The sequence below is a fragment of the Barbus barbus genome, assembly GCF_936440315.1.
Source record: "Barbus barbus genome assembly, chromosome: 19".
Classification (NCBI taxonomy): domain Eukaryota; kingdom Metazoa; phylum Chordata; class Actinopteri; order Cypriniformes; family Cyprinidae; genus Barbus; species Barbus barbus.
The window spans coordinates 11,107,317-11,130,977 of NC_136747.1; the positions used below are offsets into that span (position 1 = coordinate 11,107,317).

The window sequence follows — 23,661 nt, forward strand, 5'->3', positions numbered from 1 at the left end:
ATGAGATGAACAGATTTGTTAAAGCAGTATCATGTTGTGCAAGACTTTCAAGCGTCAAATCAAAACTGCACAGCTGACAAGTTCAAATTTAAATTTCACACACTATTAAGTCTTTCTCTCTCAAGATAAAAACACACACCCTTGCTTTGTGGGCTTGTTTTTTTTTAACAGTCACAGCTTTCTCACCTCATGTGGAGCACAGACTCCAAACTGATCAAATATGGGTCACAATTCATGTGCCAGTCAAACTATTCAAATAATATCTTATTTTTGCTAAAGAGTTAGAGGATTTTAATTGATTTAAACAGATCTCGATTTATCTAATAACAGAATTAATTAGATTTGAGAGCAGGATGCACACAGATGAGCACTCAAAATTATGTACAAATGATTTATTTCTATTTGAATATTCACAAGAAAAACAAACACACAATGCACGTTCACACAAGAGATGCTGCACTTTAAGGTTTGAGATATCCACTGAAAGGAATTATGACGCTCTTCGTAAAACCATAAGGTAAATGTTTAAAGCTTACATCTATTATGACCAAATAATCAACAATTTCATGTGAATAAAATGTAAACCAGCAACAAAGCCTTGGTGCATAAAGAGTTAAACTGTTAGACAGCCCATGTGTGTTAATTAAATTTTGATATTAAGCAGTGGAAACAACAGGGGAATGAAAACAATCCAGTCCGCCTTTGTCTGAAAATGCCACACTGTAACACACTTAACATGAAGCCCCTCCTTACTATGCAAGTCAACAAGTGGCATTCCCCCAAGCCAAATGGCACTCATTTGGGAATTCAGGCACCTTGCCAAAGCCCCAGATTCTATGAGCATGACCCTCTGTAGAGCTCCGTTTTGCTGCCGTTATGGAGCAGCTGCTCCGGGACCATTAGCCCCCACTTTAGTTTCACAACCCTCCTTGCTTGCATTGCTTACATCTTAACTTTTCCCCCATCATATGTCACCAGAGAACATGCATATGATGTATAAAATAGTTGCTCAAATAAAAAGTGGCACTGATTAAAAATTAAATGGATGTCTGATTGGGAGTGCAGATTACAAAAACACTAAAGCATATCAGTTGCCACTTGCCAAACACAAGCACATGCAAACATTACATGTACACCAGCAAACAAATAAAACGTGTATGCAAATATAGCATGCAAATTTCAGGTATTATGTTTATTTGGTTATTTATTGTAATTATTTCCATGCAAAATCTACAAATCAAAGTCTTGCAACTCTGGTTGTAAAAGAATGAAATATAGCTGGTGCCGTTCTTGTCATTTTGACCCTCTTTGTTTTGATATGGCACCTCAGGCTGTATAACTTGATGACTGCAATTAGGTCATTATATTAAAAAAAAAAACCTTTGTATTTTTGCAATTACGTGCAAGCAACGCACTCAGACTAGTGTGCAATCACGCGGAGTTCAGGGAATAAAATGAGCTTGATCTGAGCATTTGCTAAATATCAAAAGGCATGTTTATAAAAAAATACGATCACTGCACTGGCAATGAATGTAGAAAACACACTAAAAAAGCACCAAGAAAGAGCCGGTTGGAGAGGAGAGATGGAGGCTGTTGTACGCGCGCGCGCACAGATGCTTCTGCTGGAGCGTGAATGCTGCAGAGCGTGTTTGTTTGCCACTTTCATCCATCCACCCACTAAACTCAGATAATCAGCGGCTTACACAGCCCTACGTGGCTACAGATCTCGACTCAAACGGCCACAAATGAAACAAAACAAGAATAATTTACGACAATAATTTAAAAAAATAATCAGTCGAAGAAACTTTGTGTTTGTCCATGTGCGGTTTAGTCACATTTCATCACGCGATTGTGCAATAGTTTAATTACATCTATTTAGTCAATGTTTCCAGCACCGCTATTTTGCATGTTTCTGTCTCGTTGTGTCTTCTGAATGCAATGAACACCGCGCGAGATGACCAATTCTCGAACAAATGACTCGTATGAATCGGTTCTTTTTAGTAAAAAAAGATTCACGAAGCAGAAGAGTTGAGCTCACGAGCGAGTTCATATAATGAATCATTCAGAGCCGTCACTGATTTCACAACCGATTCCCTCGAACGCGAGTCATTTTTAATTAATGTTTATTATAATACATTAATAAATAAAATAAAAATCAGCATGTTACAAGAAAAATAAGATAACTGTTTAATGAATATTTGGTTAGAATGCAAGATGAGTGATATTTTTCCCTAAATATTACTAAAAAAAATGCCGTGCTATTTATATTACATAAACCTACAAACAGGGGTGACATCATTTCAAACACACAGTTATCCGAATAATTTTAGCACTAAAAAGTAAAGATGATATACAGTCAAAGTACATTTTAAACTCATATGCACTTCACAGTTTTTTGCAACTGTATTCCCATCCAACAATGAAGAGACCAAAAATGTAAGTTTAATGCACTAGAATGGTGAGCATGGACACCGAACGACCTTTTTTATAATTTTGCAACTAAAAAGTAATTTGGCCCCAAAATGTTTCATTTGAGGGACCAACGACTCCTCAGTAGCATCAGCATCATTACAGCAATATATAACCTATTCTCACACATTCAGATGACAACTATTTGGACCGTCAAACAAATGCACTGTAAACAAGCAGCACAACAACAACAAGCCCATCTGCCCACAAACACAAACCTTCAAGCTCGACTTCAGCGGCGCTTTCGCAGTCATCTGTGCAATCTCTTCCTCGGAGTATTCTGTCAAGCTCCCGTCTTGCATGAGCACCGTGTACACGTTGCGCCGATGACCGGTCGAAGCATCTCTGTTGTCTTGTTTGACAGCCTGGATCACTCCCGTGAGCGGAGCCGCGTCTCCCGTTAAACCCGGCGCGTAAACGCGGCTCCCAATGACCGAGCGCTTCACCAGCCGCCGCGTATGCATAGTTGATATATCAATGAAATGCGCAAACAAAAATTATTTCGATATTTGCACGGCAATATCGCTTTTAAAAACAAGAAATATCACGCTGACAAAACCCGCACGGACTGACCGTCATAACGGGCCAAACATGCGAATAATACAACAACATTACAACATATCTGTACCGCATCCACATATTTCACCGGCGCGAGCAGTGAACCGTTACAACATGCAAATGAGCTTCGCTTGATACCCCTCTGTTCGTCTGACCGAAGCACCGACCGGCAACCGATATCTTTCTTCTGTCGACCTGTTTGTTTTGCTTGCCGTTCCCTTAAAGCTGACGGATTGTGATAAAACACGGCGCGGAGCCGCAGTTGTGGATCGATAAACACGATCTATTTTTCACAAAACAAACGGTGGGCATTTATGTGATAAATCACCGAGGAGCGGACCGCCAAAGATGTGATTCATATTATAATATAAAAGAGCGTCTCCAGTGTCAATGGTGCTGTTTCAGTAGCTAGTTTCCACCCCATATCGCCGTAAATCCGGTTTCGTTTGAGAAAGACTCCATTCCGAAATCCCATCCGGGTTTTGTAGAGCGACTGGCTCTACCGGCGGAATGTCGCCTGTAAACATGTGCGCTCGCGCAGCCAGTGTCGTTCTGATTGGCTGGCGGCACACACGCCTCCACTCGCTCGCGCTCGCTTTCTCCTGCAGTTTCCCTCCAAACACAAGCGACGGGCGAAAGACTTGGCTGCTGCGATTAAATTAATAACGCACGATGGAGAGAGGAGAGTAGTTTAAGTAGGTATTATTTAGGTAGGCCGGTCAATGTTCATAACATTAATAACAGTGATGATAATATCCCGTCAAAGCAGGGTTATTGACTTCTGTATTGGCTTCTGTGTGTGTGTGACCCGGCGAGAATGATTGACAGGCGGCAGGGATTCCCGAGGGACCTCTGTGGCGGGACCTGTCAGTAACCTAGAATAACTGTTTGTGGAAAATCACTCATACTCGTCTCATACCAAAACATAAACTTGTCCGACTCTGACCATAATGCAAATATTTATATGTGATGTGTTATGTTGAGGAGGAAAGTGCTCTTGACATATTTCTATTTTTGACGTCTTAAAGGGACAGTTCACCCAAAAATGGTGACCTCATCTTCACTGATGTGTCAAACCTGTGTTTCTTTCTTCCATAGAACACAACAGGAGAACAGCCTGGCTCACTATTAACATGATTATTTCTGGCTGAACTATCCCTTTAATGCATGCTTAAAGGATCTTAAAGTCCAAATGTAACAGCTACCTTTAAGAAAATTATATCCACCTTATTATTCTTCAACGCGGAAGTAAGCCGTTTTCTGTGAATGTGCGAGATTTCCGGTTCATTAGCTGCAGTAGGGAAATAATGAGAACAATAACAAAGTGCAGTAAATGGTAAAACTGTTTGCACTACAAGCCAGTGTGTTCATAATTAAGATAATACATTAAAATAATATGGAAAGACACGCCAATTTGCAATACCAAGCAGCAAAAAGAGCTGTTTTGCACAGCTAAAAATAGCTGGACGCAGATGAGACCGGCCAGGCACATTAAATTTACAAATGGGCGCGACCGCTCTTATGGAAAAAATAAGGTAGTGTAAATGTGTGTATTATGTAATCTAGACATTCTACATGTTGTCACCACTCTGCCATTCACAACTCCTCTCCCATGGCCTCATGGGATGTCCATTGGATTTGCTCTTCAGAATCTTGTCTGAAGTAGTAGGTCATTTGGGACCATTCATGTGCTTTTCACCTTCTGTTTTCTAAATAATGTGATTTTGGACTAATATTTTGAGATACTGTTTAGGCATATTCGGGCAGAGTGAAAAAACTTTATCATTCAGACTAAAATTATGTTACTCCTTTAAAATTTTATATTATGACAAATTTAAAATGATGGCAAATAATATTAATGTAATGTAGGCTACTGTCAGTTACAAACTTGAATACAGTGAAAGTACAGTTGAATATCCCAGAGACCGCAGATACTGGTCTCTTTCCTTATTTGATCACATACTGAAATAACTTTCAAAAAGACACATGGAAACAATCACTGTTACAATCCATTTTTCAATGTAATATTTACTAGTTAAAGGTGCTGTATGTAAGTTATTGACTCTACTAAAGCATAAAAATACCATATGTTTGCAGATATTTACGAAACATGCTAAGTTAACATACTTGTTTATCTGAAAAACAATGCTGCAGTCAGTCATTCTCCTTTGAAAATGTGCATTCCGGGCCGGAATGTCAGTCTCTGTTTTGGTCTGTGTAACTGCCCACTGGCAGTTTACCCAATTGTATTTCGGCACCCTGGGTTGCCAGAAAACACAGCCAGGTGTCAATTCTACTTACAGCACCTTTAACTAAACTTTACTAATGTTTAAATTTCCCTTTTATGTATTTTACATTTATTCAAAATGACTTATTAAACTATAAACTAGACATTTTATCAGCACATGCTAAAATTATGAAATTAGTTGTAATAAATGTAAGTAGATTAGTTAGTAGATTTTTGTTTTTCATTGAAAACATGCAGTAAGAAATTACGTTTTTTTTCCATTGTTGATAAAAGTGTAGTTTTTTTTGTAAAAATAGTAGAAATAATAGCAGTAGATGTAACATACTGACTCAGATTGTTATGTTATTACAGTTTTAAGTGTGTAATTTGCATCGATTACAATTTAGAAGTAGCCACCCACTTGTGTGCATAAGCCTTAATTAATTGAACATCTTTGTGTATGGTTAAACACAAACATGTGCATGTTGTATATGCTTGTCAGTGTGAGTTCTGAATCGATTGCAGCATTGATCAAAGAACCACACCTCTCGCATAGTCTCTCAAAGTATAATATAATTACTGTGTGCTTGTGGGCATGATTCGCTTATAACAAACTGTCTGTAGGAATAACCCCTTAAGGCATGGCTGAAAATATTTAATCTTTTAACAAACAATTTATCCTTATGAAGTGAAAATAAAAAATCTATTCAATGCCCTTGTTTGCTGCCGCTTGCATTGAAAATGCATGTTGCTTTGACCACAGATTCAATCAATACCTTGCTATACAGTGAAATATGTTCTTTAAGTCCCCTAATACCAGTGCACTGACATGATAATAAAACCGCCTTATCGAAGGTTATTTTTCTACACTTGAGAATTTAGTTTAGTAGGATGTATTGGCAGATTAAATATCAAGAGATTATTGTGCTTTTCTGCACTAAGACGGTATAAATGTTCTTTCTTGTTTTAAGATTGCCATGATGCAATTTTGCTAATGTATGTATATATATAGCAGTTAAATAAACATGCACACACACATTATATTATTAGTCCAGCATGACTATATTGTTTAATAAGCAAATACCACAATACAAAGATTATGATGAAAAAAACAAATGTAAAATTCATTCTTATTTACAACTTAATACACCGAATTTGGTTAGAGGGAGAACCCAAATGCTCAATGTTTCACCATGATATTAAATAAAACAAGAATCTTCTTAACATGGAACCTGTACCAACATGACGTACCATTACAAGCAAACACGGACAACATTTGGACTCCATCCACAGTCCTTAATTAAACCTCACATTTTAAATAGTCCTAAAGAACTCCAAAGAAATACATATTCCTGTTATTAGCCTTTTAAATGTTAATAAACCTCCTTTAAACTTTCTTTTATTAAAAATGCATCTAGAAAACAGCATGTATTCCACTGACTCTTAAAGTTTCATTAGTTCCTCAATACAAACAAACCATAAAAGTCCCACGTGCTGTCATTTGAGAGCTGCTGCCAATTATTACAGAACTATACTTAAACATTGACATAATTTTATAGATCATAATAGTCTTTTGAATATTTACAAGTGTCTCTTGACATGAAGTTGTCCCATGCAGCGTCTGGATGCGCTATGCTTTTTTGATTATACTGCTACATGAATGTAAAAGCAGCTAAATGCATACCTGATAATAAAGTACATAAGCTGCCAGGCAAAGCTGCGGTGTGGCAGTACCATGATGTCTCTTTTCTCCTCTGCTTTTCAGCCTTTTGAAATGTTGCGTACCTATTACATGTAAAAACCAAACAATATCTGAAATATATAATGTATCTGATACTCAATCAATACAGCTGCATCAATAAAAAAAATCACACATACATATTGATAACATAGCTCAATTACATCACAAAGGGCAATAAGTGAACAACTGAAAGAATTTGAACTCACACCAGCAATAGATAATAGCCAACTTTTCATTAATACCCTCATAAATGAGTGTGCTTAACTTTGCGTACCTAAAAGGTCACTTCCTCACCAGAGCCTGTGATTTGACACACTGAATATAAAATTGTTTAAACGGCTCAGAATGATGGCAACATTTAAATGTTCCTCTTTTATATTTCGATATGAGTTATGTGAACATCGCTTGCTTACTACTTGTGAAAGTAAATGCTCCAGCAGTTCTTATTGACTAAAATGAGTGTAGTTCCTTAATGGACTGAGCTGAGAGGTCTACTGTTGGCTCGATCTGATTGGTTCTTTTCTCAGGGTTATATAAGGACAACTCTGTCAGTTGCTCAACTAGTATCACGTGAAAACGGGCAGGCAGAGTGAAAACAACTAGTACACATTATGAATAAAATATTTCTCGTAAGGGCACAGCCTTTGGTGTCACTTTTTTTTAAATAGTGGTGGAGACTTAGGGTTACACAGATGTGCTGCTTGTTATGCCACAAAATGGTGAAGGCTTAGCTCATGTATATTAATTAGGATATGGAAACATAATTAAACATGATCTTTTGCTATTCTGATAAGTGATATACAGATCACATGTGAAGTAGCATATGTTATATCAAATCTGAAATAACATTAGCATTATACATTTTTTATCATTTAAACTAATTTCAGTCACATTTGTGTTGCTATGTTCTCAATGCAGCAGTTATTCTTGCTTAATATTCATATGTGTTAATGTTGAATCTTTGATCTAGCAAAAAGTATTCCTTTGTGTATAAGAGGTTTCAGGCTCTAATTCGCCATAATGAAACTCTTTATTTTAATAAACCATAATTACAGCTGTGCATTAGTGGATATCAGTAGCGGGGACGCATTTGTTAGCATTTTGTTTTGTGATTTCACTAGAACGGGAACGAGCCGTGGAAAGCGATTAGAGCCGGTGTGTGTATTGGAGAGCAACTGTCATCGTTGCCCACATCAACTGCCCAGAAAACATTAAAAATATCAAAGGCTCTGTAAACTCCCGCTCAACAAATGGAGATGTCATCTCTGTATTAGATACATCCCTACTGCAAGCTATTTCATAATGTGTGGGGACAAAATTGGCAAAGTGGTGGGAACATATCCGTCATAAATGATGCCAATGAGGGGCACCTTGGGTTTGTAGTACCCAAATATTCACATGAATAGCATAACAAACCCTCTTCTGAGCGACTCTAGAGTGTTTCATTTCCTGTGCTGGGTCACAGGTCTGAATGAACCCTTTCAAAAACAATGCGCTGCAAAATTGCTATGCTCAAAAACATTCAATCAGGAAAGGTTAAGTGCATTATACTCGCGATACCACCCCAACTTCCACTTCTAAACCTCAGAGAAGTGATTTCTCAGTGTCCACAGTCCCTTACATGGGTGGTCAGAGACGAGAGATCTCCCCGTTGAGACCCAGTTCCCCCACACTCTCATAGTCAGGTTCCACTATCCCATTGCCCTGACGAGCCTCTTCGGATGCTTTGGAGATCTTGATGGTCTCGTACCCAGGTTCTGCATTCTCTGTAAGCCCCTCCGGAGGCTGGGAGCCAAGAGCCATTGGGTTTTCATCCCCAACCGTAGCGTAAAGATCACTGGAAGTCGACTCCGGCACCATTCCCTTGATGTCTCCAATGCTGCTGTAATCATTCTCAGTTTCCTTTATAGAATTCTTCACTACCTTGGAGTACATGTCTGATAACTGGAATTGGAAATGTAACAGAGAATAAGACATTTTTACTCCACAGACTTGGTTCAGTGCTATATTAATATTATTAATATTGCAAAGACTTCAAGTTGGTCTTTACAAGATGCTAATGTTGAGCCTACCTCACTGTCAGGAGACACGTTGTCCTGAAGTTCTGGAGTTGTCAGCGAGGAGTGTAACTGTTGGACAATGATTGAAACCAGACCATTAGTTAAAAACAATTCATATTTAATCAGTTTAAACATACAGCAGCATAGGAAATGGCTCACTTCAGCTGACACATGCTAGTGTCAAGGACTGATTGATGCAAAAACGAAGCCACTCATTCATTACTTAAGAGTTACTGATTGAAATCAAATGTACAGTTCCTCTCCTAGCAAGAGCAGTTGTATATTTACAAAGAGAATCAATAACGGAGTCATTAATTAACAAAGTAAATCCTACAGACAATCAATAGCAGACACCTTGGCTGTTGAAGAAGAATATCAATCCCAGTCGCAGTCTCCTCACTGACAGACAGATCAGTAAGCGGGGAATTTGCTATAACCCATTCAAGATTAGTCCTTAGATGTTTAAGTGCCAAAATTTCAAGCCTGTTTTGATGAAGCCATCTCACCCCGTGAACTTGAGGTGTCCTTTGCTTTGATATGATTGCACAGAATGTGCATCAGGGACTCGCCAGATGTGCTTTGATATTGGTTTAATTAGCAAAGCAATTAATTTAATAGCCCATCCGTGTGGCTCCGCAAAAACACCCCTGACCTCATCACAACTAACAAATGTCTCTTACAGTAAGGCTTATCTGCTAATTCACTCTTGCCTTTGTCTCTACATAGCCCTCTATATTAATTAAAGTGTCTCTTCCATTGATTTGCCCATATACGTAATGAATAATTATCGGAAGCTTTTAAAGCGCACTGCAACGTCATCACACAGCCAGTCACAAAGATTAGGGTTTTTGTGTGTGGTGACATCATCATTACACACACATACACCCATATATATCTATTTGCATGAAATATATATTAAATAACATATATTTATTCATAGTGAAATAAATTTAAATTTAGTGATAATATTTAATATGAAAATGTGTGTATTTGTGAAATTTAACATTTACTTGACTTATATCACTCATGAACAGTATCATAACAGTTGCATCTCATGCTCTGTCAAGACTTTATATCTATCTATCTATCTATCTATCTATCTATCTATCTATCTATATAGTTATATTTATTTATTTATATACATACAGTGGGGCAAAAAAATATTTGATCCCCTGCTGATTTTGTACGTTTGCCCACTGACAAAGAATTGATCAGTCTATAATTTTAATGGTGGGTTTATTTGAACAGTGAGAGACAGAATAACAACAACAACAAAAAAATAATAAATTGAATAAAATTTAAATAAATATAAATTGATTTGCATTTTAATGAGTGAAATAAGTATTTGACCCCTTCGCAAAACATGACTTAGTATTTGGTGGCAAAACCCTTGTTGGCAATCACAGAGGTCAGACGTTTCTTGTAGTTGGCCTCCAGGTTTGCACACATCTCAGAAGGGATTTTGTCCCACTCCTCTTTGCAGATCCTCTCCAAGTCATTAAGGTTTCTAGGCTGACGTTTGGCACCTTGAACCTTCAGCTCCCTCCACAGATTTTCTATGGGATTAAGGTCTGGAAACTGGCTAGGCCACTCCAGGACCTTAATGTGCTTCTTCTTGAACCACTCCTTTGTTGCCTTGGCCGTGTGTTTTGGGTCATTGTAATGCTGGAATACCCATCCACAACCCATTTTCAATGCCCTTGCTGGCTTCAATGCCCTGGCCATGATGGTACATGGCCATGGCGCATCGTCCCTTTAATGCGGTGCAGTTGTCCAGTCCCCTTAGCAGAAAAACACCCCCAAAGTATAATGTTTGATGGTGGGGATGGTGTTCTTGGGGTCATAGGCTGCATTCCTTCTCCTCCAAACACAGCGAGTTGAGTTGATGCCAAAGAGCTGGATTTTGGTCTCATCTGACTTCAACACTTTCACCCAGTTCTCCTCTGAATCATTGGCAAACTTCAGACGGGCCTGTACATGTGCTTTCTTGAGCAGGGGGACTTTGCGGGCGCTCCAGGATTTCAGTTCTTCACGGCGTGGTGTGTTACCAATTGTTTTCTTGGTGACTATGGTCCCAGCTGCCTTGAGATCATTGACAAGATCCTCCCGTGTAGTTCTAGGCTGATTCCTCACTGTTCTCATGATCATTGAAACTCCACAAGGTGAGATCTTGCATAGAACCCCAGACCGAGGGTTATTGACAGTTATTTTGTGTTTCTTCCATTTGCAAATAATCACACCAACTGTTGTCACCTTCTCACCAAGCTGCTTGGCGATGGTCTTGTAGCCCATTCCAGCCTTGTGTAGGTCTATAATCTTGTCCCTAACATCCTTGGACAGATCTTTGGTCTTGGCCATGGTGGAGAGTTTGGAATCTGATTGATTGATTGCTTCTGTGGACAGGTCGTCTTTTTTTTATACAGGTAACAAACTGAGATTAGAAGCACTCCCTTTAAGAGAGTACTCCTAATCTCAACTCCTTACCTGTATAAAAGACACCTGGGAGCCAGAAATCTTGCTGATTAATAGGGGATCAAATACTTATTTTACTCATTAAAATGCAAATTAATTTATATCTTTTTTGAAATGCGTTTTTCTGGATTTTTTGTTGTTGTTTCTCACTGTTCATATAAACCTACCATACATTAGAATTATAGACCGATCATTTCTTTGTCAGTGGGCAAAATCAGCAGGGGATCAAATAATTATTTTTTCCCCACTGTATATATACACCAAGACAATTCACTGATATTACCATGAATGGGAGAAAGTGAAATGTGCAATATGGTGGAATAAGTCTGCCTTATAAATAAAAGAACCAGATGCTGATTAGTAAAGTCATTGCATCATAGCAGTTGTTAGAAGCTCCAGTTCCCATAAAAACAATCTGCACAGGACTGCACATGCATATTTGCTATAGACCAACCTGAAGCATATGCTTTTTAATGCTATTTGAGCATAAGACACAACACTTATGGGACAGTTCATGTCAGTTTTTATTGCTGATTTGAAATATCTACATGTCAGTTTGGCAAGCTATTTCTCCATTCAAGTAGATAGAAGTTGGTCTTGCATGTCCAAAATAGCTGCCTGGAGGCGTTGCAAATACGACCACAGAGTGAACTGACTTTGTTTAAAAAGGACTTTGACTACACCCACAAACACCTGCGTTGAGACCTGAAGTGCACCAAACTGAATAAAAACGCCAAAATTTTGCGTAGCACTGAGGTGGAATGCAATGACTGGTGGATCCGTTTGCAGTGCCCGTCTTACTGAACACATACATTCCCCAATGGCTGAATACCCTGTGAAGTTCACATTAGATCTTACCCTGAATGAGACAGGATGCTGACAGTACGGCCAGGGCATGAGGCAACAGCCTGTAGTTCTGCGCTCAATGGTGTCGATTAGTATTTGATTTTACACAGTTGTCAGCATGTGCCCACGCATCTTTTGACAAGGCATCAGTGCTAACAATAAATGTCCTTCCCTTCAGCAGGAGACTTCTGAGTGTTGGTGTGCTGAAATCACAGTTTATCAAAGACAGCTGCCCTCAGTCCATCACGCTAGCATAGTGACAGTGGCACCAATGCATAATGACACACATGGCACTCCGCTCAAGCCAGGCTTGTGTGCTTCCCTCAAATAACCAAAAATACAGTGCAGTCCACACCGTGGACTAATGAGGCGATGTGTCCAATGTGCATGCATGTATTACAACATGTGCTTGTCAATTCGGTGCGTCCCAGCTTAAACTGAATGATTCTCTTGGTCAAACACAGATTGATGTACCTGTAAACACATGCTTTACCATCTCATTTATCATGAGGGTGAGCTGTCAGACATTGGACAGCTGGAATGCACTGATCCCTATGCGCATATGTGACCGATAAAATGAATTACTGCAGCCCCATTACACGTCTACATCAGGCCACAGCGAATGGGATTTGGATTGATAGGTGTCAAGTTTAAACCAAGTATAGTAGGAGACACTTTGCCCCAAAGGGTGCAAGTAAGCGACTTAATACCACTGCAAGAGTGCTAGTGCCAAATCCAGTGGCCAATCTGGAATCAGTAAGCACATTTACAGAAAGGTTGGGCAAAATTGGCTCTGCACTGGCCCCTAAACTCTGCTGGTTTTGAATCAGTAACTATTGACACCAGAAGCCCAAGGGGTGGCAAGTTTTCATAACTCACTTTTGGCAAATCTGATGCAAAACAAAACTTAATTGCTTGCTGGTAGCATTCAAATTGGTTCAGTTGGTGAACATCCCATTCCCATGTACTGTACGTTGTGTCGCATCAGACATTTTGTTTCTGAATCCGAATAAAATGATTTTGTTTACAAATATCAAATGTGCTCGATTGGAATTGATTGAAGGTTACTTTGGAAATGTATTAGGTTACAGATTACAAGTTACCCTTTTTAAAATGTAATAAGTATTGTAACTATTTCAGTTATTTTATTAAAGTAATGTAACTACTTACATTTGATTACCTTTCTAAATTTCTAATGAATGTTTCAACTGTTAATTTAAAACATTTAAACCTTACAGTAGTACTCAACACTGATTACTGTCAGACTTTCAAAATCCTTTATCACTTGAATTAAGATTAGAATCATTTAATTTTAAAGCAAGCCACCACAAAATCAGACTTTAACACCTGACTTTTTACTTTGAGATCATTCTGAGGTTAAATACAGATTTAAATCATAACAAGAAATGGTTTAATAGCAATTATACTGTTTTTGAAATCAAATCTTTGCATAGCTATGATAGGAAACACTGGCATCTAACAATGGCTTGGAAAAAAACAGTTAATCTTTAAAAAAAATAAAGCATATACATAAACCCAAATAGGGAATAAAACAGTTATAGAATGAGCAAGTGTCCTATTCTGTGTCCTAAACTCCTGAAACATTGGTGGCTCATATTTTAGAGCAGTCAATGCTATTTGGGAAAGAAATAAAAAAAATCTGTATGTGTGTGAAAATATTCCGATGTAACCCCCTTTGTAATCGTTAACCTTTTCATAAGTCACTTTAATTTAATTACACTTTTTTTATCAGTAACTGTAACTGATTACTGATTTATTTTGTAATTAAATTACGTAATTCCATTACATGTAACTAGTTACTTTCCAACACTGTGCATTTTGAATGTGAAAGTTTGTTCTCAAATCTTACAAACAGTCTGTGATGTGTTATACTTATCTGTGTGCAAGTTATATAGTAACATACTCCATTGTGTCATAATGCACCTCTCAGGTCAGTAGAAGCATGGGTCAGTTTTGGGTAGCATGAAATCTAGCACCGTTTTTGGTGGAAAAGACATATAATTGATCTTGAGTACAAGGACAAAGGAAACAGAAATACAGGTCAAAAACACCAAATGAGAACAACCAAAGGAGAGAGTGTGAACATTAGAGCAAAAGAGAGAGATTGACAGAGCGAGAGCGCAAGAGGGAAGTGATGAACAAAAGAGGTGCAGGGCGTCCTCGACTGGTGACAGTAGCATGTTGCTGTAGTGGATGCTCACACACCGTGTGCAGACATTGACTGCGGACGCAACAGCAGCCTGTCTGCTCTCCTCTACAGATGGCTTCATTTGTATGCTACAGGCACACGTACGTATATCACCGTCAACCTAAGAGATTGTAATTAAATTGAAAACACACTTGTTCTCTATTATTCTCTTGCAGTCTCTAAGTTTAGCCCGCACTGGAGAATGTTGGTGCAGTTTTATTTCTTGGTTTGTCTCTTAGATTATTCTTCTTTGTCCTCGATTATACGTGTCAAAGAGTTGCATCACTCTGAAGTGATAACTGCAGGAGAGCAACTGATGCTGTATTAACTATTTTAACCCTTTAATGAACCTTACAAAAACAGTACTGTGGTGGTACCGGGGTATCAAATGATAATATGATGGTACGAAAATGCTACTGGGTAATTGCCATATTCATTTACCGTAAGTCTTACATGCTACTCCAGGGGTGTCCAGTTATGCTCCTGGAAGGCTATTAGCTCTTAGTTTCAAACCTAATTAAACACATCTGAGCCAGTCAATGAAGATTCTCAAGATCACTTGTCACATCCAAATATGAAAAATTTCCCTACTAGGGTTGTCACGATATCAGAAATGTTTTGGGGAAAAAATTGTCAATCCTCAATATCAATATACTGCAGCACCCCTATTCCCTACCATATACTCTAGTAAGAGAAAAGTGATATATGGTACAAAAATAATATGCAATGAAATACCTGGGTGACCTACTACTTCTGGCGAGATTCTGAAGTGTGCATCCAACAGATTACTACCCCATGAGGGCATGGGAGACGATTCATAAATGTTAGTGAAGCGACCGGCTGAAGTTGTCGCATGATAGTGGTGGATGTAGTATGTACTGTATGGACTTCACAAAGTAATTTATTCAAATGTAGGACCTATTCTTAAAGGGACAGTTCACCCAAAAATGAAAATTCGGTCATTATTTGCTCACCCTCATGTCGTTTCAAACCTGTAAGACCTCCGTTCGTATTTGGAATACAAATTAAGATATATTTGATTAAATCCAAGAGCTTTCTGACCATGCATAAACAGCAACGCAGCTACCATGTTCAAGGTCCAGAAACATAGTAAGAACATCGTTAAAATAGTCCATGTGACATCAGTGGTTCAACCATAATTTCATGAAGCTACGAAAAGACTTTTTGTGCTCAAAGAAAACTTAGTAGTTCCCTTGCTGTCTATGCAAGGTCAGAAAGCTTTCAGATTTCATCAAAAAGATCTTAATTTGGTCTTACAGGGTTTGGAACGACATGAGGGGGAGTTATTAATGACAGAATTTTCATTTTTGGGTAAACTATCCCTTTAAAGTGTAAAGTTTTGGCCGCAGCGACAAGAAATTATATGATATCAGTCCCTCTAAAGTATCGGTAGTACAGACTATCAAAACAATCCAGTAGCTGTACGGCTTCTGCCAGGCAAAACAAGTGCAGGTATGTCATGCCTTGCGATAATGTGGACTCATGCAAGGAAGTGTACTCTACAGTTTTCTCTACAGGACAACAATGGTACTTTTATAAGAAAGAGAGTTTGGTAGCCCCACCTGTCCATTTGGAATTTGCTGATTCTCATTCTCATCCAGTACTTTGTTTGGTACAGGAGGTGGTTTTTCATCCTCAGGCTCTTCGAAATTCACAATGGCAGCCGAGCGCCTGGCCTCCATGTCAGTGCTGTAGCGGCTCTTCTTGCTGAGGTTGACGGAGGCGTACTCCACACCATTGGGCAGCATGGTGTGGTCTGGTGTAGCAGGGCTTGGGTGGCCGTTAAGAAGAGGCGCAGGTGGTTCCTCTGGGCTTAGTGTACCATTGGGGAGGCCTATGTCCTTGAGTTCTTTCACCGTCTCGTATAGACAATCCTCGACACTGACATCACGGGAGGCGCTGTGCTTCACCACCTCATACGTGCCTTCTCCTGAGGGAGCCTGAGCATCAATGGCTGCTTTGAGGGTATCGGTGGGTGGAATGCTGGGTAATTCGCGATCCTGGTGATACTTAGAGGATCTGATCTCCGATTGGCTGGACAGCATGTCTTCTGAAGGCTGCGGACTTGTGTCCATTGTGTCTGTTAGTACTGAGGAGAAAGGTAAGCGGAAAGAGTGTGAAAATCAGCTGTAGTCGTTTACAAACAGTGTCAATGAGACATTGCTGTAGAACTGTTACCTGTACCACTGGTAAGAGGCCCGTTGTGAGAGCTGCTGACCACCAAGTCAGTCCCATGGCTCTCTACTGACTGGCTACATACTTCCTTTTCTGACTCCTGCAGAGAAATAGGATATAATATGTTACCTATGCACTATATATGAAATAAAAGTATTCAATGATGCAATCGGCTTTCAGACTGCAAGCTAAACCAGAGGATCTCAACCTTGGGGTCACGAAAACAAACAGGGTTGTCACAGATTAAGGGATCGAGATGAGATACATGCTAGACTTTTGATTATTTCTTATAGTTACAAAGTCAATGATAAAACTGACTGAATGTGAAATGTAATTGGTCACTTGTGAGATGGTAACGTGTATAGCTTAATTCTTTGACACTGGTGGGGGTGCAAGAACTTAAGTTAAAAAATAGGGCATGGACCAAAAAAGGTTGAGAACCCCTGCTATAAGGAGACCGGAGACAAAGACACTTGGATTGAGCTCTTTGTTTGCATCTTTAAACCATAGCAAAAACACCATGCAGTGGCACTATGGGACCACCTAGTGGCAGGTCATTAAAATGCCTGTTGCCAGGGCGATGAAGTCCTTCAGATACAGGAGGTTAAAAGCTGAGAGCCACTCAGATTGTCACAGCAAGACAAAGACCCCATTTAACCTGTCAGCCTGTGACGGAGTCGGACACCACCATTTAAACAAAGCCCTCCTCGATATATTGACAGGCAAGATGTACATTATCATGCAAAGGTTAGCCTTCAGATACCCATCAAAATTATAGAGGTTTACAGTGTTAACAGAGAGATAATGTCAGACATTTGCTTAATCATGTCACAATCATTAATACTCACTTTATATAATACAGAGGGTCTCAATCTTGAGGTCACAACCCCATGTTTGTCACCAAAGTGATTATCTGCTCAATTTTCAACTAGATTACACTTATATATAAATATGTAGCTCCTCTTAAGCTTAAAATGTACCAAATATCGGGTACAATGTGACCCTAGAAGCACAGCTGATTAAAACCATATGTTATTTTTTTTGTTTTTTTTACTGTTGATTAAACTACGAATTGCTCCAATTTAAATTCTAATCAATTAATTACTTTTATTTCAATGGCATTTTTCCATTTAAAGTTTAGGGATAGTACATTTCTCTGTTTTTGAATAAAAACGTCCCTTAGTCCACCAAGGCTGCATTTAATTGACCAGAAATACAGTAAAACAGTCATATTGTGAAATATTACAAATCTGAAGAACATTTATATTTTAATTCATTTATATTTTAAAATGTAATTTATTCCTGTGATGCAAAGCTGAATTTTCAGCATCATTATTCCAGTCTTCGGAGTCCCATGATCCTTCAGAAATTTCTAATAGGCAGATTTTTTGCTCAGGTGACATTTTTTGTAATTATCAGTGTTGAAAAAACTGCTGTGCATCACAGCTTAATATTTTTGTGAGACAGTTGTACATTTTTTTCTTTTGATTAATAGAAAGTTCGATTGAACAGCATTTGGAATATAAATCTTTTTGTAGCAATGTAAAAGTCTTGATGACTAAAAATGTAAATTTATTTAAAAAAAAAAATGAACCCAAACTTTTGAATGGTAGCATATATTGACCATTTTAATAGAAACATTTGTAAAACCTAAAGTTCAGTTCACTGTCTTGATTAAAACAAAGTTAAATTTATTTTTAGTTTGAGGCAGTGCAATCCTTTGCACTCAGTTATTTGACAAAGTATCTAAAAGCCTATATGGTTTGGTTTATGCAAGTGATGGTTTATCTCTTTTTCAATATGTGGCAAGATGCACATATTGCACAAGATGTTTTATAGTGGTACCCACCTTTTTTTCACCATGCTCATATGATTTATTAAAGTTCTAGTACAGTCAATAACAATTAAACCTGACTAAGTATTAAAATGTGTTGTTATTTTAATGTAATCTTCAAGTCATATAATGAAATTCAAAACGAGTCGCAAACCTCAAACTGTCGAGAGCCCAGTTTCTCTCGTACTGTATGCATAACCAGTGAGTGTTATTAACAGTATTTGCATAAAGGCCACAGTTAAGATATTTTTACAGCTGTCATGCTGCTGTTAGTGTAGTGCACAGCATTCAAATGCAGAATGCATAGCTAACGATAAAATTGAGGTAAACGCACCCCGATGAACATAATAAACATAAAATCAACATCTGGCTGTGTAGTGGCCTCATGATCTCTGTATTGTACATGTGTGCTCCACAAGCCTTTATAATCAGTCAGCAAGCCACAAACACATGCTGGCGGGCCCCCTCATTTAATGACAGTTACAATGAACGATTCATGCGTAAAAGAGTCCCACAGACCCTGCCTGTACAGCTGTTTGTGTATATGCATGTGTGTGTGTTTTAGCACTCAATTATTCCCTCAGTAGGTCACACTAATCTCCTGACTGCTAAACATCTTCTGAACTCTTGAACTCTGTCCTTGGATGATAATTTCACAGAAAACACTCACTCAGATGCAACAGACCCAGAGAGAAAGGCAACTCATGCATGAAGTTTCTCATCTCCCTGCAGCCAAACAAAAATGTTAATCTGTCTGCTTCATGTTTTCCTCCCACAAACCCCGGGTCGCACAATGACCGTCCATTCTCTCCTCTGTTCTCCCGTCTTTACCAGGCCCCCGAGCATAGCGGTCACACATTCTCATGACTAAAACACTCTAAAGATGGTTCATGTAATCTTGGGACTCTCTGTCATTAAAAATGCCTTTTGAAATGAAAAACGAGGAATGGCCACAATGAGGCAGCACAGGCTTAAATCTCTTAGATGGAAAGCATCGCTGAAGCACATGCTTACCCCATTCATCAGGTTTTCATGGTCTCCTGGGGGCCCCCCTTTTTTCTGCCTGTGGAGTCAGAGGGAGAGAATTACGGAGAAGTTTTGATTAAGTCTGTATATTTGGCTGTGTGCTCTAAATCTATTGTCTGTTGCTTTGTCTTTGTGTGGCAACATTCAATATCATATTCTAAGATGCAAACTAAGCCTTGTTCTAGACGGCAAAGCATTTAAAATAACATTTAATATATTATTGAATCAAGGATTAAGCTTGGTCTGCTCCAAAGGAAACCAAAATACTTATGTAATTTCTTCCTATTATATAAAAATAATTTAAATCTTTTTTTTTAAAGGAAAATTACAACTGATCTTGTTAAGAAATACATGGCAAATTAATTCCATGACATGTAGGCCTACTAAATATTAGTGACAGACTAATAAATCAGTGACAGACGCATATATTTTTGTTATTTGCCATTTTTATTTTACCATTTTAAGATAATGACTGAAATCCCAAATATTTAATACCTTTTTAATATTAACAGTTAGTATTCAAAGTGAACTTTTTGTTTAAAAAAAAATTTGTACATTGAGTAAATATTGTGTAAAATAAAGGTTCGTTTAATTTCAATATTTTTGACATCTAATCCTGCAGAATAGATTTATGGTAAAATGTGGTAAACTGTGTTAAATGAAGATTAGAGCATAACTCATATTAGTAGATGAAAACATAATTATTTAGAAAGCATAATTAAATTAGGCAAAATATTGCCTAAAATTGAATTTTGTGATTGATTCCATTCCAATTCTTTGGATCTTTCTGAATATGCAGATTCCATATGAGCCTGCTCATTTGTTGACAAAAATGTCTTTTATATTGGTATTAGCTATTATCAGCTACTGTAGTCTGCTCTATAGTATTCAAATATTAGACATATCAAAGAATAGGAGTGTTTTAATGATACTCACCCCTGGCAGCTCGCACACAGCAGCAGCAGGACAGAGAGCAGCAGGAAAGCCGTGAGTGCCGTGAGCGTGCCTACAAGTGCCAGCTCCCCTTTAGCCAGCGCCGCTACCCCTGCGACCTCTGACCCCACGGCCCCTGACCCCAACATAGCACTCAGCGCAGGAGCCATTATACATCACAATGATGAGTCGCCTTCATCGACCAAATGCACCTCACTGCAGACGCTGGACACAAAAATGGATAGAGCCATAGAGAAAGAATGGGGGAGGAGAGAAGAATAACACATTGATGTTTGATGGTTATCCAAAAGACCTTTGCACTTCAGAGTCAGCAAACCAAATCAGAAAAATTTTAAACCTCATTCTTTTTTGTTCCAGATCCTGAGTTAGATTGTTAATATATTTAAGTGTGAAATAAATGAACTGATAATCTCAGATCCAAATGACGTCATGGAATAAACTTGCAATCATCCCTAACTATGGTAGAGCTCTTTGTCCACATGAGTTTTGCGAATCTTTAGCCACAAGGTGGCAGACGTGCAGATGCACAATGCTGTCGTGCAGTACCACAGTGAGCTCAGCCTGAGGTTCCTTCAGAACAAACGGCTCTTGGAAGTTTCACTCAGTAACCCAAACATGTAGGCTAGTTTCATTTGACAGCGAGCCAGATTAAACAGAGTCCTGGTCCATAGGATGATGTGTGATGGTGGGCCCCACCTCCACAAGCTGAATAGACAGATAACAATCAAATGGCTGGCATCCCAGTGGAGACTGAGGCCTGGGCAGCGCTTCTGATCTTTTGTGTGAGGGGAGATGGACAGCACAGCTCCCTCTCTGAAGGGTGAGTCTTTCCTCTCCACTCGCTCGAACTCTCCGATAAGAAACACCAGAACAAAAGCCACCCAAATTTGTTCTGAACAAATCCAAAGTCTTTATTTTCAATGCAAATACTATCATCCTACTCTTAAATTGCATGGTTAATGCATACCAGAAGAAGTACTGTAGGTTTGTACGAGATGAAAAAGGCAATTGTGCTACTCGAGAAAATATATGCAAATATTACTAAGGCGTAGGCATTAACATATTAACTGACTCTAATTCATAAATAGCCTGCAGAATGTCTCCTTGGCACTAGTTTCAGTAGTGGAGGTTTCATGCTACTTATGACTGCTTTTGATGTCCAGGGTCACAAATAACAATAACAACACATGTACATGTTCACGGTTCACTGATGCTGGCTAATGGTCACGTATAAACAAATAAAACATTTAATTGTTTTTAGTAAGCGTTTCATTTAATAATAATAATATATATATATATATATATATTTAATAGTTTTCTTTTATTAATATGAGAAAGAATCATTAAAAGCGTAGCATTATCTGCATGCTATTTTAGAAATCCTATTGTGGTCAAATCTGCATTTACCAGCATCTCATGCTAAATTATTTACTCTCCAAATCATAATCTACACCCTTGATAGCCTGTGAGTCAAATACTTGCTCTAAGCTTTCTGTATGTGTCTGAGTAAGATAAAAAATATGGATATCATAAGAAAAAAATCCTAACATGTATCTTTTAAACTGGATTCAACTGGAAAAGACCTACCACGTAAACCTCAAATATGTTAATATACTTAGGGGGGAAATCCCCAAAAAGCTGTAAAAGCACAAGCAGATTATTAAAAATCTTGTACAGTTCTCAGTACAAAAAAAAAAAAGAAAGACAAACGAGTCCTACCTGAACACTTGTTTGGCTCCGGTGATTGTTGCCTGCAGGGAAACAGAGAGAGAGGGCGATTAGATTCGGGAAGGGGGCTCTGCACATACTGTAGTACCAGACAGCACATTGTGCAGAACATCTTGACACGTGCAATGCTGAAATTTTCAGATACTTTTAGTCAAACTTACAAATGACTGACTATAAATCACAATTGGTTACATAAGCATTATATTATAGAGAAAAAAACTACACCGAACCCACAGCAAGCAGAAGCAACTCTTCTATGCGATGATAAATTCTGCATTCATGGTCTAATGAAGACAATGGATCGTTGGTTCCCAGTAGCAGAGTGCTTCTGAGTCTCTCAGCATAACACATCTCAAGCATCTGCTAAAATGCATGTGAGCACCGGCATCAATTTCCTTCTGAGGAACGAGCATCAAGAACTTTATCTAGATACTCACAAACGTGCTCCAGAGTAACTATAGCAACTGTGATCTGAAGATAGTTTGTGCAATGATTTCCTCTAATGATTGTATTTCAGCATAAAATGAAGAGAGATGTAAACCACAAAACTGGATTTTTACTGCCAAGGGTTGCCATGCATTTGCTAAGGTGATTACAGCTGTTTAGAAAGATGTGATTGCTAGACTGTTTTGGGTTGTTCCCCATCCTGAAGTCTCTACAACTTTTTATAATATACCTAAATCCAGCACTGCTTATAAATCTATAGTCTAAGAAATATGGGACCAATTCTCACTGAAATGTTAGAATGAAAATTTAAAAAAGGAAGCGATTTCTTCACAAGGAATGTTAGGATTGTGTGTTTCATGCCATATAAAATAAGTCACTGGAAAAGCCATTTGATGGGGGAATGTGTTTGGAAAGGCTGTAGTCCCAGATCGAGATGAGCAACTGTGGTCCTTGGCAACACTTTGGGCAAGCCATTGGTCACTTCTTTGGCAGAGTCATTACGGATGAAGATCCAGATCATGTGTAAGAACTGTGTCCATCTGGATCCTTTAGTAGATCTGTGCCTATAAATTCACAGCATCTCACTGCCAAGGTTAAAAAAAAAGAGTGGAAAAAAATACCATACCTACAGATATTTGGCTTAAAGTTACTTTATAGTTACAGACGACCATACCGACTTTCCTCCCCAGAGGGTCACAGAGGAGAGGGTGGGATTTTGTGGAAAAGCACAGTTGGGTTGCTGCTGAGAACGCATCCGGTAAAGGATTCTCATGCGAACGCCAGCAGCATCTCCTGAATAAATAATTGCACTGGAGCAGGAGTAATGCAATAAGGAATTTTGTGCTCTGTTATTATACGTTTTTCTGCTGACAGATGCTTTGATAATAACTCATC

At 38.5% G+C, this 23,661-nt stretch overlaps 2 protein-coding genes across 6 annotated transcripts in view; both read right to left on the reverse strand.

The window, feature by feature from the left end:
* LOC306885474 (zinc finger protein 704) overlaps positions 1-3,534 on the reverse strand; it is a 42,018-nt gene extending 38,484 nt beyond the window's left edge. For 3 of the 4 annotated variants that reach the window (XR_013785543.1, XM_079442019.1, XM_079442018.1), the window contains exon 1: positions 2,688-3,264. Coding sequence is in view for 3 of the 4 variants with exons in the window: in XM_079442019.1 (XP_079298145.1) it covers positions 2,688-2,933 (246 nt within the window). In the remaining variant the exon portion in view is untranslated. Of the gene's footprint in view, positions 1-2,687 lie in introns of all 4 variants that reach the window. The other variant, XM_079442017.1, reaches the window with a different exon arrangement.
* A 2,761-nt stretch (positions 3,535-6,295) lies between these two features.
* Positions 6,296-23,661, reverse strand: part of LOC306885585 (phosphoprotein associated with glycosphingolipid-enriched microdomains 1-like) — a 46,946-nt gene continuing 29,580 nt past the window's right edge. Inside the window, exons 2-8 of one of the 2 annotated variants that reach the window (XM_079442226.1) lie at positions 22,312-22,343; positions 20,575-20,796; positions 19,627-19,675; positions 16,788-16,878; positions 16,166-16,692; positions 9,068-9,124; positions 6,296-8,939 (exon numbers count right to left, since the gene is read on the reverse strand). In XM_079442226.1, the coding sequence (XP_079298352.1) occupies positions 8,625-8,939; positions 9,068-9,124; positions 16,166-16,692; positions 16,788-16,878; positions 19,627-19,675; positions 20,575-20,741 (1,206 nt within the window). In that variant the 5' untranslated portion in view covers positions 20,742-20,796; positions 22,312-22,343 and the 3' untranslated portion in view covers positions 6,296-8,624. Of the gene's footprint in view, positions 8,940-9,067; positions 9,125-16,165; positions 16,693-16,781; positions 16,879-19,626; positions 19,676-20,574; positions 20,797-22,311; positions 22,344-23,661 lie in introns of both variants that reach the window. The other variant, XM_079442225.1, reaches the window with a different exon arrangement.